The sequence below is a fragment of the Dendrobates tinctorius genome, unplaced genomic scaffold (assembly GCF_039654945.1).
Source record: "Dendrobates tinctorius isolate UK_male_01 unplaced genomic scaffold, ASM3965494v1 ptg000183l, whole genome shotgun sequence".
NCBI classification, from domain to species: Eukaryota; Metazoa; Chordata; class Amphibia; order Anura; family Dendrobatidae; genus Dendrobates; species Dendrobates tinctorius.
The window spans coordinates 8,429,808-8,447,647 of NW_027361850.1; the positions used below are offsets into that span (position 1 = coordinate 8,429,808).

The 17,840-nt window shown below is 47.7% G+C and overlaps 1 protein-coding gene across 2 annotated transcripts in view; it reads right to left on the minus strand.

Annotated features, from left to right (window-relative positions):
* YARS1 (tyrosyl-tRNA synthetase 1) overlaps nucleotides 1-17,840 on the minus strand; it is a 98,229-nt gene that overhangs the window by 13,222 nt on the left and 67,167 nt on the right. For both annotated transcript variants that reach the window (XM_073552011.1, XM_073552012.1), the window contains exon 11: nucleotides 8,058-8,155. In XM_073552011.1, coding sequence (XP_073408112.1) covers nucleotides 8,058-8,155 — 98 coding nt within the window. The remainder of the gene's footprint in view (nucleotides 1-8,057; nucleotides 8,156-17,840) is intronic.

Here is a 17,840-nt window from a genome sequence, read left to right on the forward strand (position 1 = left end):
AACAGGGAGGAAATGGTTGAGGAGGTAAAAGTGGCTGGGACCCTAGGAGGTAGCGACCATGCTATTTTAGAATTTTGGATAACTAGAGGCGGAAGAACTGTGAAGACTCAGACGTCAAGGTTAGATTTCAGAAAGGCAGATTTTAAGGGATTCAGAAAGAGAATTGGAGGAATCCAATGGCTGGATATCCTTAAAGACAAAAATGTCCAGGAAGGATGGGAAATCTTGAAAAATGAAATTCTCAAAGCACAGTTGTTAACAATTCCGAAAAGAGGGAAGAATAGGAAGCAGTTAAGGAAACCAGGATGGATGAACACAGAACTTAAGCACATGCTAAAAAGGAAGAAAAAAATGTTTATAAAATGGAAAGAGGGAGGCATATCTAAAGAAGAATATAATGCTGTCTGCAGAACCTGCAGGGCACAAATCAGATTATCTAAAGCTGAAAATGAATTGAGGCTTGCAAGAGATGTCAAAAGCAATAATAAAGGATTTTGGGGATATGTCAAAAGTAAAAGAAAAGTCAAAGATGCTATAGGATTTTTACAGGATGAAAATGATGAAATGGTAAGACAGGATGTTGAGAAGGCTGAACTTTTAAATTCCTATTTTGCATCTGTTTTCTCTCAGAAAGGAAATGTAACATCAACTGTTATTCACTGTCCTATTAAGGGAATAGAAGAATCCAGGATATCTATAAACAGAAAGATAGTGAGGAAACACTTAGCTAGCCTAAATGAATTCAAGTCTCCAGGTCCAGATGAATTACACCCCAGAGTACTGAAGGAGATAGCAGAAGAAATTTTTGAACCCCTCTCTATAATCTTTGAAAATTCTTGGAGAACAGGAGAAGTGCCAGAAGACTGGAGAAGAGCAAATGTTGTTCCTATCTTCAAAAAGGGGAAGAAGGTGGACCCAGGTAACTATAGGCCGGTGAGTCTGACTTCTATACCAGGAAAGATCTTTGAACAAATTATTAAACAACATGTATGTCAATACCTGGATAAGAATGAAGTGATTAAACAGAGTCAGCATGGGTTTGTAACTAATAAGTCATGTCAGACTAACTTAATTTCCTTCTATGACGGTATCACTGATTGGGTGGATCAAGGAAATGCTGTAGATATAGTATATCTTGACTTCAGCAAAGCATTTGACAAAGTCTCTCATACAATCCTTATTGAAAAAATGATTAAGTATGGAATGGACAAGGCAACTGTTAGGTGGATTCATAACTGGCTTAGTGATCGGACCCAAAGAGTGGTCGTAAATGGCTGCACATCCAGTTGGAAGAATGTCTCAAGTGGGGTACCACAGGGCTCTGTCCTGGGCCCTGTATTGTTCAACATCTTTATCAACGATTTAGATGAAGGAATTGAGGGTAAACTGATTAAATTTGCTGATGACACAAAGCTAGGAGGGATAGCTAATACTAGAGAAGAGAGAGAGAGGATTCAAAAAGACTTAAATAAACTGGAGAAGTGGGCAGCAACAAACAGAATGGTTTTTAACAGGGAGAAATGCAAAGTACTACATCTGGGCAATAAAAATGGAAAAAGCATATATAGAATGGGAGGAATAGGGCTAAGTGACAGCACATGTGAAAAAGACTTGGGTATACTAATAGATCACAGACTGAATATGAGTCAACAGTGTGATGCAGCAGCAAAAAAGGCAAATGCAATTCTAGGATGTATTAACAGAAGCATACAGTCTAGATCACGTGAAGTCATTATTTCCCTCTACTCCTCTTTGGTCAGACCTCATCTGGAATATTGTGTCCAGTTTTGGGCACCACATTTTAAAAAAGACATCAACAAACTGGAGCAAGTTCAGAAAAGAGCGACCAGAATGGTGACCGGTCTGCAAACCCTGTCTTATGAGGAAAGGTTGCAGGATTTGGGAATGTTTAGTTTGCAAAAGAGAAGACTGAGAGGAGACTTAATAGCTGTCTACAAATATCTAAAGGGCTGTCACATTGTAGAAGGATCAACTTTATTCTCATTTGCACAAGGAAAGACTAGAAGCAATGGGATGAAACTGAATGGGAGGAGACACAGATTAGATATTAGAAAAAACTTTTTGACAGTTAGAGTGATCAATGAGTGGAACAGGCTGCCACGAGAAGTGGTGAGTTCTCCTTCAATGGAAGTCTTCAAACAGAGGCTGGACAGACATCTGACTGGGATGATTTAGCGAATCCTGCTTTGAGCAGGGGGTTGGACCAGATGGCCCAGGAGGTCCCTTCCAACTCTACGATTCTATGATTCTATGATTCTATGATTTCTCTATTATTCCTCCTGTAAATTAATTAATCAAAATACAAAGAAGAGAAAAAAACTGGGTGTGTTTCCATCTACACCCTAATAGTTTGTAGTACTGATTAGACAGCATCAAAATATGTAGGGTCAAACCACCCAAGTTAGTAAAACGTAGCTATCAATTTATCCGTACATTTTCAGAAGGTGTACCAGGAACAACACGGTTCAGATTACAAAGAAGTATCTCTGGAAGTAGTAGTTTATGGGGAATATTAGTATTCACTATCACAGACATGTTAGAGTTGATGGAATTTCAATAATTTCATAAGGATTTTTCTCTTTCGTCTCATTGGGGGACACAGGAACCGTGGGTATGTGCTGCTGTCACTAGGAGGTAGGTTGACACTATGCTATGAAAAAAATGTTAACGCTGCCTCCGCAGTATACACCCCTCCGACTGGCTGTAGGACAATTTGTTTTGCTTAGTGTCAGCAGGAGGTGGACAGGGGTCTCTCGCAGACCCATGCCTACCTCAATGTGCGTCGTTCCTTATCAGGTAACCATGGAGGGATACAGAGTAGATATGCTACATCTGTATTCCCACACCGGGATTATGAGTACAGTGTGTACTGCCATCCCATATCCTCCTGAATCCCACAGGCAGGACCCTAACCCCCTAACACAGGACTCGGGTTCAGGTGGCCGCTCCTGGTCCTGACCTTCGTCTCCCATCACTCGTCCTCCAGAGCCTGATGATCGAGAGAGACGCCCTGCAGAAAAGGTTTGGGACAGCAATCTTTTCATGCAGATAACCGACCCCTGTTACGGGGTGAACTGAAGGTAAGAGGCTGCAGCGTTTTATATTTTGCTCACCAGCCGCCCTAGGCTGAATGTGACTGCTCTAATCAGCGCTCGGGCTCGCAGCTCATGGCTCTATACTTAGTTTAAGAGCCAACACTTACTTTCAAGCACACGGTGCAGCACGGTTCCAGCCTCCTCCCGTGGCAGCGTTATGGCCCTGGGCTCCAGCAGGATCCCAGCACGGCCGATGCCAGATTCCAGCTTCCGACAGGCTCCGCCCCTCGGCTTCCTCTTCCTGTACCAGCGCCATCTTGGTGCTCCAGGAGGCCGGAGCAGGTCCCCGCCCACCGCTTCCAGGCGGGGATTTCATAAAGATTCTAGGCAGGGGGATGTTCACCTCGCTCTCTCCCTCATCAGCCTTTGGGCGGCAGCTGCGGAGGGGACACAGGTCGTGGGTATGCGAATACTGCACTACAAGTTGCTCCCTCACTCTGCTTTCTACCCCTGACGGTCAGCACCAGGTAAAGCCTGTCAGTATGTCCAAGGGAGAGCGATCCCGCTCCTCATCCGCTTCAGTGACCTTGGTCAAATATTTTGTATGTACCAAATGCAATGTCAGGCTTCCTTCTGGTCAGTCCTTGCCACTCTGCTCAGATTGCAGCAGACCCACGGTGTCACCTACGCTAGAGAGCAGTTGCAGCCCCCCACCTTACCTGTCAAAGCTCCCTGGAGCAGGAGGAAGCCACCCTGCCTGCCGCCCAGGGACCATCCATCACCACGACTGAGTGTCCAGACTGAGTGTCCAGGATGGGCCTCTTCCTTATCTAAGTCCGTGGCCGACCTTACCAAGTTATCACAGACCTTGATAACGGTGCTTGACAGATTGCCACTTCAGACTCCAGTGGACACAGGAACATCAAAGGAGCCTCCTTTTGGGCCTTCTAGAGGATGTAAAAGGTTTAGACAGGACCAACAAACCAGGTCCCCTTCTCACTCCATCTCACCACCAGAATTCCTCTGGCCGTCTGCCTCCTCCCGGTCCTCATCCCCGGAATCAGGCAAGGCATTATCAGAGACACACTCAGAGGAGGGTTCTGAGTACGTGCCAGAACAGTCCCAGGGCATTAAGGATATGGTTCAGGGCCTCATTGTCGCAGTCAATGAGACCTTTAACATTGGGGACGCCACATCAAAACCTAAAGATCAGGCTTTTTCATGTAAGCGTCATAAGTCCCCCGCTAGGGCCTTCGCCTCCCACAAGGATTTTGAGGAAGTGTTGGCCAGGGAAAGGGAAAACCCAACCAGGCGGTATCAGAGGGGAAGTTCTTTGTGATTCTATATCCTTTCCCTCCAGATCTCACCTCCAACTGGACCGCCTCCCCTTCGGTGAATCCACCAGTGTCCAGACTCTCTACCAATACAGTCCTCCCACTCGCCAGTGGTGCACCCTCCTTTTCTTTGTTTGTGGCCTGTGGCAGTGGGTGCCTATTGTGGACCAATTAATATGTAAATTAGGCAACCCGGCTATCTGTTGTTCCTAAATATTGGGCATCCTGTAGATAGAATTTAACAGGGTGAGTAGGGACATCTGCCGTGGAGCGGGGGCGCCATTTGCGTTCCAAGAGGGTGCCAACCCACGTTGTCAGGTAGGGGTGAGTTATAGGACCACATAGGGATAATTAGACTGTTTATCCCCCACCTGGCGTTTGGGAGTTATCGTATACATCTCCGAATAGGTTGGATTTTGAAGTGTGATCGGCATTTTGTGCCTGTTTTTCTCAGATTTTTTCAAAAAAATCTTTTTAGCGATTTATTAATAAAGTATCTATCTTTTAATAAAATTAGATTTTTTTGCTTATGAGCCCCGTCACACAACTAGTTTGTAATATATGAAAAAAATTTTCTACTCAGTTCGTCCCATACTAGAGACCTCAAAAGCCTAAACAAATGGGTCCGCTTACGCCATTTCAGGATGGAGTCGATTCGGTCGGTAATTACATCTATGGAGGATCAGGAATTTCTATGTTCCATAGATAGTCGGGATGCCTACCTGCACGTCCCCATTTTTCAGGGACATCAAAGGTTTCTGCGGTTTGCTGTCCAAAAGCAGCATTTCCAGTTTGTGACCCTGCCATTTGGGCTGGCAACAGTCCCCAGAATTTTTACAAAGATTATGGCAGCGATGGTAGCTATATTAAGGGTCAAAGGCATAACATTAGTACCATATCTCGACGATATTCTCGTCAAAGCGCCCTCCTTCGATCAGGCCCATGAAAACCTAGAGGTGGTTTTAAACACAATGTCCTGTTTTGGTTGGATCGTAAACTGGGAGAAATATCACCTAACGCCAACACAACGCCTAGAATTCTTAGGGATGATAATCGACACCCGCCGCTCGAGTGTCTTTCTCCCAGAAAGAAAGTGGATTACACTCCAGCAGGGAATTCGCTCTCTGATAAAATTCCGACTTCTATCCTTTCGCGCTGCCATGAGAGTCCTGGGGAGGATGGTGGCAGCCTCAGAGGCAATACCCTTTGCCCTGTTCCGTTCCAGAATACTGCAGAGGAACATCCTCCTTCAGTGGGACAGGTCCATCTCTTCGCTGGATCGCCCCTTCTTCCCTTCCATTCAGACCAGGGAGTCCCTCAAGTGGTGGCTGACCTCCCCCTTGTTCATCTGGGGCGGCCTTTTCCCCCTGTCCACTGGCAGGTGGTAACTACAGATGCCAGTCTCCTGGGCTGGGGTGCGGTATTCCGTCACCTGACGGTCCAGGAATGATGGTCAAGGCGAGAATCCTCACTATCAATCGACATTCTAGAACTGAGGGCGGTCTTTCTAGCACTCCTACATTGGGAAAGATACCTCAACAGCCAGCCAGTCAGGATTCAAACGGACAATGCCACAGCGGTGGCATTCATCAATCACCAAGAGGGAACCAGGAGTGAACCAGGGGCACTGGCCGAGGTATCCAGAATCCTCAGCTGGGCAGAAACACAATTCTGGCAATTTCGGCAGTTTACATTCCCGGCACAGACAACACGACCGCCGACTTCCTCAGTCGGGAGGGGCTCGCGACAGGAGAATGGTCCTTACATCAGGACGTGTTCCGTCAGCTATGCCGGCGATGGGGGACTCCAGACGTGGACCTTCTGGCGTCGCGAAAGAACAGAAGGGTTCAACAGTTTGTCCTCTAGCAATAGGGGTCGATGCGCTGGTCATTCCCTGGACACAGGTCAGACTCCCTTACCTGTTTCCTCCCCTTCCTCTCCTGCCAAGACTGCTAAAGAAGATCAAGGCGTAAGGGGTGCCGGTCATATTGATCGCCCTGTACTGGCCCAGGAGGGCCTGGTTTGCAGAAATTATCAATCTTCTCGCAGGCACCCCCTGGAGACTCCCCGACAGGCCAGATCTCCTGGCTCAGGGCCGTTTTGCCACCCGATTTCTCGGTTGCTCAATTGGACGCCATGGCCGTTGAAACCACAATACTGAGAGCAGCGGGATTTTCGGACCAAGTCATTAATACAATGATCCAGGCTAGGAAGCCATCCTCTTCCAGGGTCTATTCTCGAGCCTGGAAGGCTTATTTTGGCTGGTGTGAGTCTAATCACACCTATGCCCTGTTCCCTACCATCTGTCCTAGCTTTTCTTTAGGCAGGGTTAGATGCCGGTCTGGCCCCAAGTTCTTTGAAAGGCCAGGTATCTGCTCTCTATTATTTTTCAAAAAAATTTGGCCTCCCGCTTACAGGATAAGACCTTTCTGCAAGGGGTGGCGCATACAGCTCCTCCTCACAGATCCCCAGTGGCTCCATGGGATCTTAACTTGGTCTTGGAAGCCTTGACAGATTCACCCTTTGAACCCCTCCAGGAAGATCCCATGTCTTTGTTGTTCTGGAAGGTGGTATTTCTCGTAGCCATCACCTCTATTAGGCGGGTTTCAGAATTAGCGGCATTGTCCTGTCGCCCTCCATTCTTAATTATGCACCAGGACAAAGTTGTTTTGCGGCCTCCTCCTAACTTTCTTCCCAAGGTGGTATCGGCCTTCCACCTGAACGAGGATATAATCCTTCCGTCATTTTGTCCCACTCCAACCCATCCTCTGGAGCGTTCTTTGAATAAGCTAGACCTGGTCAGGGCGATAAGGGTCTATCTGGCCAGGACCGCTCCCTTCAGGAAGGCAGACTCGCTCTTTGATATCCCCAATGGGGTGAGAAGAGGCCTGCCGGCCTCTAAGGCAACAATTTCCCGCTGGGTCAGAATGGCAATTCTGGAAGCCTACTGGGTGAAGGACAGGGTGTCCCCTGCTGGGGTCAAGGCCCATTCAACCCGAGCGGTGGGCGCCTCCTGGCCAGTACACAATAGGGTATCAGTCATGCAGTTGTGCAAGGCAGCCACATGGTCGTCCGTGCATACCTTTTCAAGGTTCTATAAGGTCCATACCTATGCTTCAGCGGACGCCAGCCTAGGCAGAAGAATCTTGCAGGCGGCAGTGGTGAGTTCTCTGACCTGAAGGAAGTTTCTGTCTTCTCCCACCCCAGGGACTGCTTTTGGACGTCGCACGGTTCCCGTGTCCCCCAATGAGACGAAAGAGAAAACAGGATTTTGGTTGCTTACCGTAGAATCTGTTTCTCAGAGTCTTCATTGGGGGACACAGCGCCCTCCCATGATTTTGTTTCTTGTAATGGATATATGATGACTTACATGATCATGTCTCCTCCTACTGCTTTTTCACTAACTGATTGTCCTACAGCCGGTCGGAGGGGTGTATACTGCGGAAGCGGAGTTAACATTTTTTTCATAGCATAGTGTCAACCTTCTAGTGACAGCAGCACACACCCACGGTTCCTGTGTCCCCCAATGAAGACTCTGAGAAACAGATTTTACGGTAAGTAACCAAAATCCTGGGTTTTTTTACCGTGGATTATAACATACAATAGATGTAGGATTGTGGCGGTGGGCAACTCTACTGCTCACTCCAATTGCTGTAATTCTGCTTACCCTGTTCACAGTCAGCACCTTCCCAACTCTCAAATCCAGGAGAGAGGGAATTACCTCCTCTGGGCCAGTGCTTTTAGTTTGATCTTTTGGTGCTGCCTCTGTGGATAAAATAAAAATACTATTAAAAAGCAGAAAAGCTGCCTACATAATCCATAGTGGTACACCTAAGACACAATACAATAATGTTGGACTCTTAATTTGTTCAAGAACGTTCTAGAAGAATATTGTATGGAGATATACAGTGGCATGTGAAAGTTTGGGCACCTCTGGTCTAAATTACTGTTATTATGAACAGTTGAGTAGTTGAAGATTAAATGATCTCTAAAAGGTCTAAAGTTAAAGATGACATTTCCTTTGTATTTTGGGCAAACAAAATAAATAAATTTTCAACTTTTACATTTTAAAAATTACAAAAAGGTAAATGGGCCGATGCAAAAGTTTGGGCACCCTGCATGTTTAGTATCTAGTACCATCCTCTATTGCAAGTATCACGGCTTGTAAATATTTTTTGTAACCAGACAAGAGTCTTTCAATTCTTGCTTGAGGGATTTTCATTCATTCTTGCTTGGAAAATTATTTCAGTTCTGTGAGATTCATGGGCCATCTTACATGCACTGCTATTTTGAGGTCTAGTCATGAATTTTCAATGAATTCAGATCAGAGGACTTTGAGGGCCATTGTAAAATCTTCAGCTTGCTCCTTTTGAGGTAGTCTATTGTGAATTTTGACGTGGGTTTAGGATCATTATCCATTTGTAGAAGCCATCCTCTTTTGCATCAAGAATTTGTTGAAATTTCATTGAATCCATTCTTACAACTACCTGTGAAATGTTCCCTGTGCCATTGGTTGCAACACAACCTCAATACATTATTGATCCACCCCCATGCTTAATGGTTGGAGAGATGTTCTTTGCCTGAAATTCTGTGCCCTTTGTTCTCCACATATGTTTTATCATTGTGGCCAAAGAGTTCTCTTTTAACCTCATCGGTCCACAGGACTTGTTTCCAAAATGCATCAGGCTTGTTTAGATGTTCTTTTGCATACTTCTAATGCTGAATTTTATGGCGAGGATGCAGAAGAGGTTTTTCTTTGATGACTTTTCCTTGAAGGCCATATTTCTGCAGGTGTTTCTGAAAAGTATAACAATGTACCACAACGCTAGAGTCTACTAAATCTTTCTGAAGGTCTTTTGCCCTCAATCAGGGGTTTTGATTTGCCTCACTAGCAATCCTACAAGCAGCTCTCACTGAAATTTTGCTTGATCTTCCAGACCTCCACTGTTCCTGTTAACTGCCATTTCTTAATTACATTTTGAACTGATGAAAGGGCTACTTGAAAACGCTTTGCTATTTTCTTATATCCTCCTGCTTTGTGGGCCTACAACATTTTCACTTTCAGAGTGCTAGGCAGCTCCTTAGAAGAACACATGGCTGCTGTTTTTCGGCACAAGATTAGAGGAGACTGGGTTTTTATAAAGCTGGGGAATTTGCATCACCTAGCCTTTCCTAACTATGATAGGGAACAACCCTAACAGGCTAATTAAGGTCTGAAACCTTGGTCAAAGTTATCTGATCACACAAATCTCCAAGGGTGCCCAAACTTTTGTACTGCCCCTTTTTCCAATTTTTAAAATGTAAAAAACATGGATTTTTATGAGTACTCACCGTAAAATCTTTTTCTCCAAGACGTTCATTGGGGGACACAGATACTGTGGGTGTATGCTTCTGCCACTTGGAGGCTGACACTAAGTGAAAAAAAGAGGTTAGCTAGTCCTCCATAGTATACACCCTCGCCCCTATTGCGGGCGGAAATCAGTTTGGTGCCAAAGCAGTAGGAGGACAACAAATCAGCCTTAATACAGGTACAACATGTCAAAAAGCACCACCTTTATCACAAACTAGTAAATGTTCCTAAATTTTAACAAAACAAGAGCCAACTGGCTATTAGGGTGGGTGCTGTGTCCCCCAATGAGCGTCTCGGAGAAAAGGATTTTACGGTGAGTACTCACAAAAATCCATGTTTCTCCATCGCCTCATTGGGGTCACAGATACTGTGGGACGTCCTAAAGCAGTCCCTGGGTGGGAGATTGACTCACCGGTCCAAGCTACATGCCTCTTTTGTTTAAAGGTGCGCCACCGCTGCTTGGAGAATCCTTCTACCTAGGCTCGCATCCGCCGAAGCCTGAGTATGACTATTACAATGTCTGGTAAATGTGTTCAGGCTGGACCAGGTTGCTGCTTGCAAGCCTGTTCTGTCGAGCCTGATGCCGAAGCGCCCAAGAGGCGCCCACTGCCCCAGTAGAGTGCGCTCTGATCCCTGCTGGAATCAGCGTGCCTCTAATGCGGTAGGACTCCTAAAAAGTCAAACAAAAACCATCTGGCTATGGTCGATTTTGAGGCAGCGAGTCCCCTTTCTGCGCCCTTCGGGGAGCACGAACAGCGTGTTCGTCTGACGAAAGGGAGCCGTCCTTGACCCGTACCTCCAGAGGGCTCATACCAGGTCTACCGTGTGACGAGCCTCCTCCACACGGTGCACTGGTGCTGAACAAAATGAAGGCAAAATAACATCTTCATTAATGTGAAAAGAGGACACGACCGTAGGCAGAAAAGGAGGGGTTGGTCTGAGCACCCCTTATACTTATGGAAAGCAAGGAATGGAGGTCGGCCGGATAGTGCCGTCAGCTCTGAAAAACCCGCCTGACAAAAATGATGGCCACTAGGAACGCCACTTCCCAGGAAGGGAACCTCAAAGAAACTTTCTGAAGCGGTCCCAAAAGGGAGCTTCCTGCAGAACCCTTAGGACCAGATCAAGGTCCCAGGCATCCATAGGCGCCTTATAGGGAGGTACCAAGTGGGAGAGACCCTGGATGAAAGTATTTACCTGTAACCTGGTAGTCATTCCGCACTGGACCAGGACGGATAAAGCTGATATTTGTCTCCTGAGGGAACTTGGGCCAGGCCCAAGTCTAGGCCTGACTGGAGAAAAAAAACAAGATGTTGGAGATCGAGAATCTCAGCGGAGCAACACCGCGTCCTCTTCGCCAACCGAAGAACACCCTCCAGGTGTGGTGGTAAATTCGTGCTGAAGTCGACTTCCGGGCGCTAACTATTGTAGCGACCACCTTGCTCCCAAACCCTGCCTGGGTTAGAATCCAAGATTAACTGGCCATGCCGTCAAACACAGGGCCACTGAGCTCGAGTGGCAAATCGGCCCTTGAAAAAGTAGCTCTGGGCGTTCTGGCAGTCGCCAACGAACATCGGCAAGCAGATGCATTAGATCTGCGTACCACGCTCAATAGGACCAGTCAGGGGCAAGCCGGATCTCCGGAGCCCCTTCCCTCTTGATCCTTTTGATGACTTTCGGAAGTAGCAACAGCAGGGTAAATAGATATGAGCGGCGACACTGGTTCCATAACAGAACCAACGCGTCCACCGATTGCCTGCGGATCCCTGGCCCGAGCGACGCATGTGTGCACCTTGGCATTCACTCTAGAAGCCAACAGATCCACATCTGGTGTTCCCCGCAGCTAAAAAATCTGCTGGAAAACTTCGGGATGTAGAGATCACTCTCCCCCTGAGAAAGTCTGCAGCCCAATTTTCCACGCCTGGGATGAGAGCTGCTGAAATCACCGAGTGGTTTGTTTGACCCATTGAAGACTCCCTGACTTGACAGGATCACCGGCCCCACTGAACGAATGTGAACGGAATTCTGTCCCAGGCTGACAAGAGGGCGTGCTGCAGGGGGCGAAGAAGGAACTGGCGAACGGTTACGCTTCTATTGCCGCCACCATTTCTCTTAGAATCCTCATCCCGAACCAGCTGGAATGAGGGACTGGATGGCGAAGTATCCAGACTCCCTCCGAAGAGTAAGCGCCTCTTCCTGAGGAGAATTACCAGCCCTTGGCAAGTGTCGAGGATCATTCCTAAGAAGAAAAAACCTCTGAGCTGGCACAAGAGATGACTACCTCGCGCTGAGCAACCACTGTAAGCGGCCAAGAGTATCCAGCGTGATGTTGACATTTCCTTGCATGCCCGTGCTGAAGGGCCCTTAACTAAGAGGTCATCCAAGTAAGGCAAAAATGACTATGCCTCAATAATGTAGCATGACCATGACAACTGTCATAACCTTTGTGAACACTCTGGGAGCCTTGGCTAGCCCGAAGGGTAGTGTTATGAACTGGAAAATGTCGACCATTGATGTCGAAGCGCAGAAACCTCTAATGAGCAGGGAAAAATGGGCTAGCCACCTGATGAATGCACTCATGCTCAGCCTACAAAGGCTGGTGGCCATGTGCAGACATGCGTTCTGGATATCTATTGAGGCCAAGCATTCTCCCCGCTCCATGGCCGATATAACTGACCGGAGAGACTCCATCCGAAAATGTCTGATGCTGACGAACCTGTTCAGAAGCCTCAGGTCGAAGACAGGTCTGACAGACGCGTTCCCTTTTTGTGAACTGCAAACAGCCTGGAATCGCAACCCTGAGCTCTTTCGTGTTCTGGCACGGAAACAATGACTCCGTTGTACAGGAGCGACTCGATGGCCCCCTAATAGAGCCCTTGCCTAGGTATCCACCCTGGGAAGACGAGAAAAGAAAAAAAAAAAACGTCTTGGAGGGCATCTGAAATTCTATTTTGCAAACCTGAGGCCACCAACTCCCTTACCCACGTGTCACGTGCAACACTGCACCAGACGTGGCGGAATCAGAGTAGACGGCCGCCCACCTTGCCGGTGTCGTCTGGCAAACGCCTCGAGTCATCTAACTGACTATCATTGGGTTCGGATCCCCTTGATCTGGGCTGCTGAGTTCGCATTCTCCCCAATGGGTTGGATCTATATGAGATCTGCCGCTCCCTATCCTGGTTGGGGCGTCCGGAAGCGGCGGAATTGGCCGCTGTGGTCCACCCGGGGTTGCAAAAAGATCAAAAACGTGCCTGAAAAGGGTGCAAAAAGGCGGTTTAATCCTTTGTTGAGGGAGAAAAAGTCTTAGTTACTCACCGGTTAACGGTATTTTTCGGAGTCCATGACAGCACCACCTGAGAGAGGCGATCCGCCCTTTAGGAACAGGAAACCTACAGATACAAAAAGGGCGGCACCTCTCCCACGCATCAGTTGGATTACAGAGCACAGAGGACCACCATGGTTAATAACATAACTTATCCATAATACTATACACAATTTAAATTACCCATGTACGTATAAGAGGAAGAAGTGCACACCCAAATTAAACTAAAGGGAGGGAATACGGGTGCTGTCATGGACTCCGAAAAACACCGTTAACCGGTGAGTAACTAAGACTTTATTCGGTCGTCCATGACAGCACCACCTGAGAGAATTACAGAGAGTAATACAGTAACTACTTTAGGGAGGGACTACAGCCTGCAGCACCCTTATTCCAAAAGAGAGGTCTGTGGAAGCACCCAAGTCTAGCCTATAATGACTATAAAAGGTGTTCGGAGAGGACCAAGTAGCCGCCTTACATATCTGGTCGATGGGGACTTCTGATCTCTCGGCCCACGAGGTCGCCATGGCTCTGGTGGAATGTGCCCTCAGCTTCCCGGGTGGCGACCTGCCTTTTGAGGTGTATGCTAAGGCAATCGCTTCTCTAATCCACCTGGCTAGTGTATTCTTTGATACTCTATAACCTTTCCTTGGGCCTTGGTGGGAAAAACAGGGCATCATCTTTCTTCCAAGGATCGGTAGCTGCCACATATTCTATAAGGCACCTCCTAACATCCAGGGTATGTAGTTTCTCTTCCTTCTTATTAGCCGGATTAGGGAGGAAGGATGGAAGGACTACTTCCTGAGTCCTATGAAAGTTAGAAACCACTTTAGGTAAATACGCTGGATCAGGTGTGAGTATTACCCTATCATTATTAATCTGCATATAAGGAGGCCGCCTAGATAATGCCTGGATGTCGCTAACTCTGCGAGCTGAGGTTAGAGCTACCAGGAAAGCTACTTTGAGTGACAGGATTTTTATGGAAGCTGATGAAATAGGTTCGAATGGAGCTTCCGTCATGGCCGTGAGGACTAGATTCAAGTCCCATGGCATGAATCTATCCTTCACTACCGGCCTGGATCTTCCTGCTGCTTTAATGAATCTACTGATCCAGTAATTACCCGCGATGTTGCAGCTGAAGAGGGCCCCTAAGGCTGCTACTTGTACTTTAAGGGTACTGGTGGAAAGCCCCATGTCCAGACCTTTCTGAAGAAATTCTAAGATCTGATTTATAGGTGTTGAACCCCCAGCGACTATTCCTGAGCCCTGAAGGAATTTCTTCCAAATTCTAACATAGATTTTGGTAGTAATGGCTTTTCTACTTTTAAGAAGGGTATTAATTAAGTCTAGGTAGAAGCCTTTATCTTTTAAGAGTGCCCGCTCAAACTCCACGCCGTCAGATGTAGGCCAGCCACCTGAGGATGGAAGACTGGGCCCTGGGATAGGAGATCCGGGATGTCCGGAAGAACCCAAGGATCGGACACTGACATGGTCCTGAGGCAAGAAAACCAAGCCCTCCTGGGCCAAAATGGGGCGATGACTATAACCCTTGCTCTGTCTTTCCTGATCTTTCTCAACACCAAGGGTAGTAGCGATAGGGGAGGGAAGGCGTATGCTAGCCTGAAGTCCCACTTTATCAGAAAGGCATCTACTGCCAGGGGGTTCTCTCTGGGATTTAGGGAGCAGAATAGTCTCAATTTTCTGTTTTCTTTGGTGGCGAAGAGGTCTACCTCTGGCTGTTCCCACCTTTGCACAATCAGGTGGAAGATCGAGATGTTTAGGGACCATTCTCCTTGCCTTAGCAGATTGCGGCTTAAGAAATCTGCCATAATGTTTTCTTTCCCTTTTATGTGTAGCGCTGTCAAAGACAGAAAATGCTGCTCTGCTAGTTGGAACAACCGTTCTGCCACAATCATCAGGGGTTTGGAACGAGTCCCGCCTTGGTGGTTGATATAAGCCACGGTGACCTGATTGTCGGAGAGCACTCGCACATGATGGCCCTGCAGATACATAAGTAGCTTCTTAGCTGCCTGTTCTACTGCTGTCAATTCTTTCAAATTAGATGACATATTTATCTGGTGCTGGTCCCATAGGCCCTGGACCACGACCTCACCCATATGAGCCCCCCAGTCGGAAGGGCTAGCATCCGTAGTGACTATGCGGGATATGTCGAATTCCCAGGGAACTCCTCTGGATAAATTATCCTTGTCCAGCCACCACTCTAGGGACTCCCTTGTGTTTCGGGACAAGGTTAGCTGGCCCTCTAAGTAACCCTCAAGGATTCTTTGATGCCTTAAGACCTCGCCCTGCAGTTTTCTTGTATGAAACTGTGCCCACTGGACTGCAGGGATACAGGACGAGAGGGAACCCAGAAGGGACATGGCTTTCCTGAGGGACATGGTGGGGTTATTGCAAGCGTTCAGGACCTGATAGTGTAAGCGAACAAGCTTCTCCGGAGGCAGACGGCATTCCTGTTTCTCAGAATCTAGAATCAGGCCTAAAAACTGCTGGATTTTCATCGGCTGTAACTGAGATTTTTTGATATTCAGCAGCCATCCTAACCGCTCCAGGGCAGACATTGCCCTCTGTAGCTGTTCCGTACAATGTTTTGCAGTTTTTCCTATAATCAGGAAGTCATCTAAGTAGGGTACTACCAGAATGTCAGATTCACGTAGATGGGCCATAACTTCCGCTACTACTTTAGTAAATACCCGGGGAGCGACTGCCACCCCAAAAGGGAGGGCCGCATATTGGAAATGTTCAACTGACCCATTTAACTGAACCGCCACTCTGAGGAAGCGCTGATGAGCTGCATGAATGGGTATATGGTAGTAAGCATCTTTTAAATCCAACACCACCATAAAGCAGTTTTGAAACAACAATTTTATTGTTGAATTGTTTCCATTTTAAACGGGCGTATAACCAAGAATTCATTGAGGGACTTAAGATTAATTATAGTCCTAAAGGAACTGTCTGGCTTGCGGACCAGGAACAGAGGGGAGTAGAAACCTTTCCCCCTTTCTCCTTCCGGAACCACAGTTAGGACCTTCTTAAGGCAAAGATCATGAACCTCGGCCTCCAGGGCAGCTTGTTCTGATGTGGAGGACCTGATTGGGGTGACCCTAAATCGATCATGGGGAACCCGGGTGAATTCCAGTTGTAGACCCGCAGCTATCACCCCCCGTTTCCAATTACTATCCGAAATCATGGACCAGGCTGGGTAGAAGGCAGCTAGTCTTCCCCCTACCGGGGCCTCTAGTCATTGGGGCGGCTTTTTAGTGTCCCGTGCTGGACCTTCCTGGCGCCCCCCTCCTCCGAACATGAAACCTGTACCTCTCCTTCTTTTGTCATCCCATCTGCCCTGATCTCTGTACGACCTTCTACGGAAATATCCTTTCCTGGTAAAGGGGCGTCTATAAGAAGGATTCGGGAGGCTCGGCAACTTCTTTTTATCATCCCCGGCTTTCTCTAACAGTTCATCCAGGGCAGAGCCAAATAGATATTCCCCCTCGCAAGGAATGGAGCAGAGTCGTGACCTGGCCTGGATATCCCCTGGCCAGCATTTTAACCAGAGGGCCCTTCGAGCTGCGTTAGATAACCCTGCGGATCTAGCCGCCATCCTTGCAGAGTCTGTTGAGGCATCAGCCAGGAAAGCAGCGGCACTCTGGATGATTGGTAGGGTTTTCCGAATGGATGCTCTTGAGGCTCCGTCTCTCAGATGGGAATCCAGTTGATCTAGCCAGACCATCATGGATCTGGCTGTACAAGTGGCAGCTATCGCTGGTCTTAGGGCGCCTGCTGACATCTCCCATGTTCCCTTTAGAAAGGAATCCGCTTTTTTATCCAGCGGGTCTTTTAGGGAAGCCATGTCATCGAAAGGAATGGAAGATTTTCCGGAGGCTTTGGCTACTGCCGCGTCCAGCTTAGGGGCCTTATCCCATCTGTTCACCACTGGGTCAACAAATGGGTACCTTCGTTTGAAGGCCGGTGGCAAGGAGCCTCTTTTTTCGGGTTTTTTCCACTCCCTATCTATTAAGCTCTGGACCTTATCATTTAAAGGGAAGGCCCTGCGCTTCCTGGGATCTAGACCTCCGAACATCACGTCTTGTGCCGAAAGTTCTGGTTTTGAGTCTGTTACTCCCATGGTGGACCTTATCGTTTTAACTAGTTTGTCCATCTGGTCTAACGGGAAACAGAAACGGCTCGAATCTTCATCCGAAGAAGACGAAGTGGAGGCCGGGGAATCCGAGGAGTCATTGTTCCTAGGAGCAACCGAGGACTCCGAACCTGAGAAGCTAACTTCTCTCCCCCTAGAAGAATCCCTTTTTGACAGGGCTTTCATTTCTGTCCTGATTATTTCTCTCAGGCTTGTGGTGAAATCAGGCGTTTCTTCCGCTACCTGTAAGGACGGGGGAGAATGTAAGGGCCTGTCAATCTATCCCTGGCCCTCGTTCCCTTCCAACCCCTACCGTTTTTCGCACACATGGCTGACAATCTTTTGAGGTGGCCGTCTGGCAAGGGGCAACTACAGAGGGCACATTCCCTGTGCTTCTGTTTTCCCGTAGCTTTCCTCCCCTGCGAAAAATACATAAGGGAACACTGCATCAGGGTACATTCACGAAGATCTCTTACCCATGCAGATGAGGCAGGTACCGGATCACGGAGGGAGGCAGGCGGGTCCTTTAGCCTGGAGGAACTTCCGCGGCTCTGTTCACTTGATCGTTTTTTCTTCTGCTGGCCACTCGCATGAGGCATCGCCACGCCCTCCTTCTGTGGCCGCT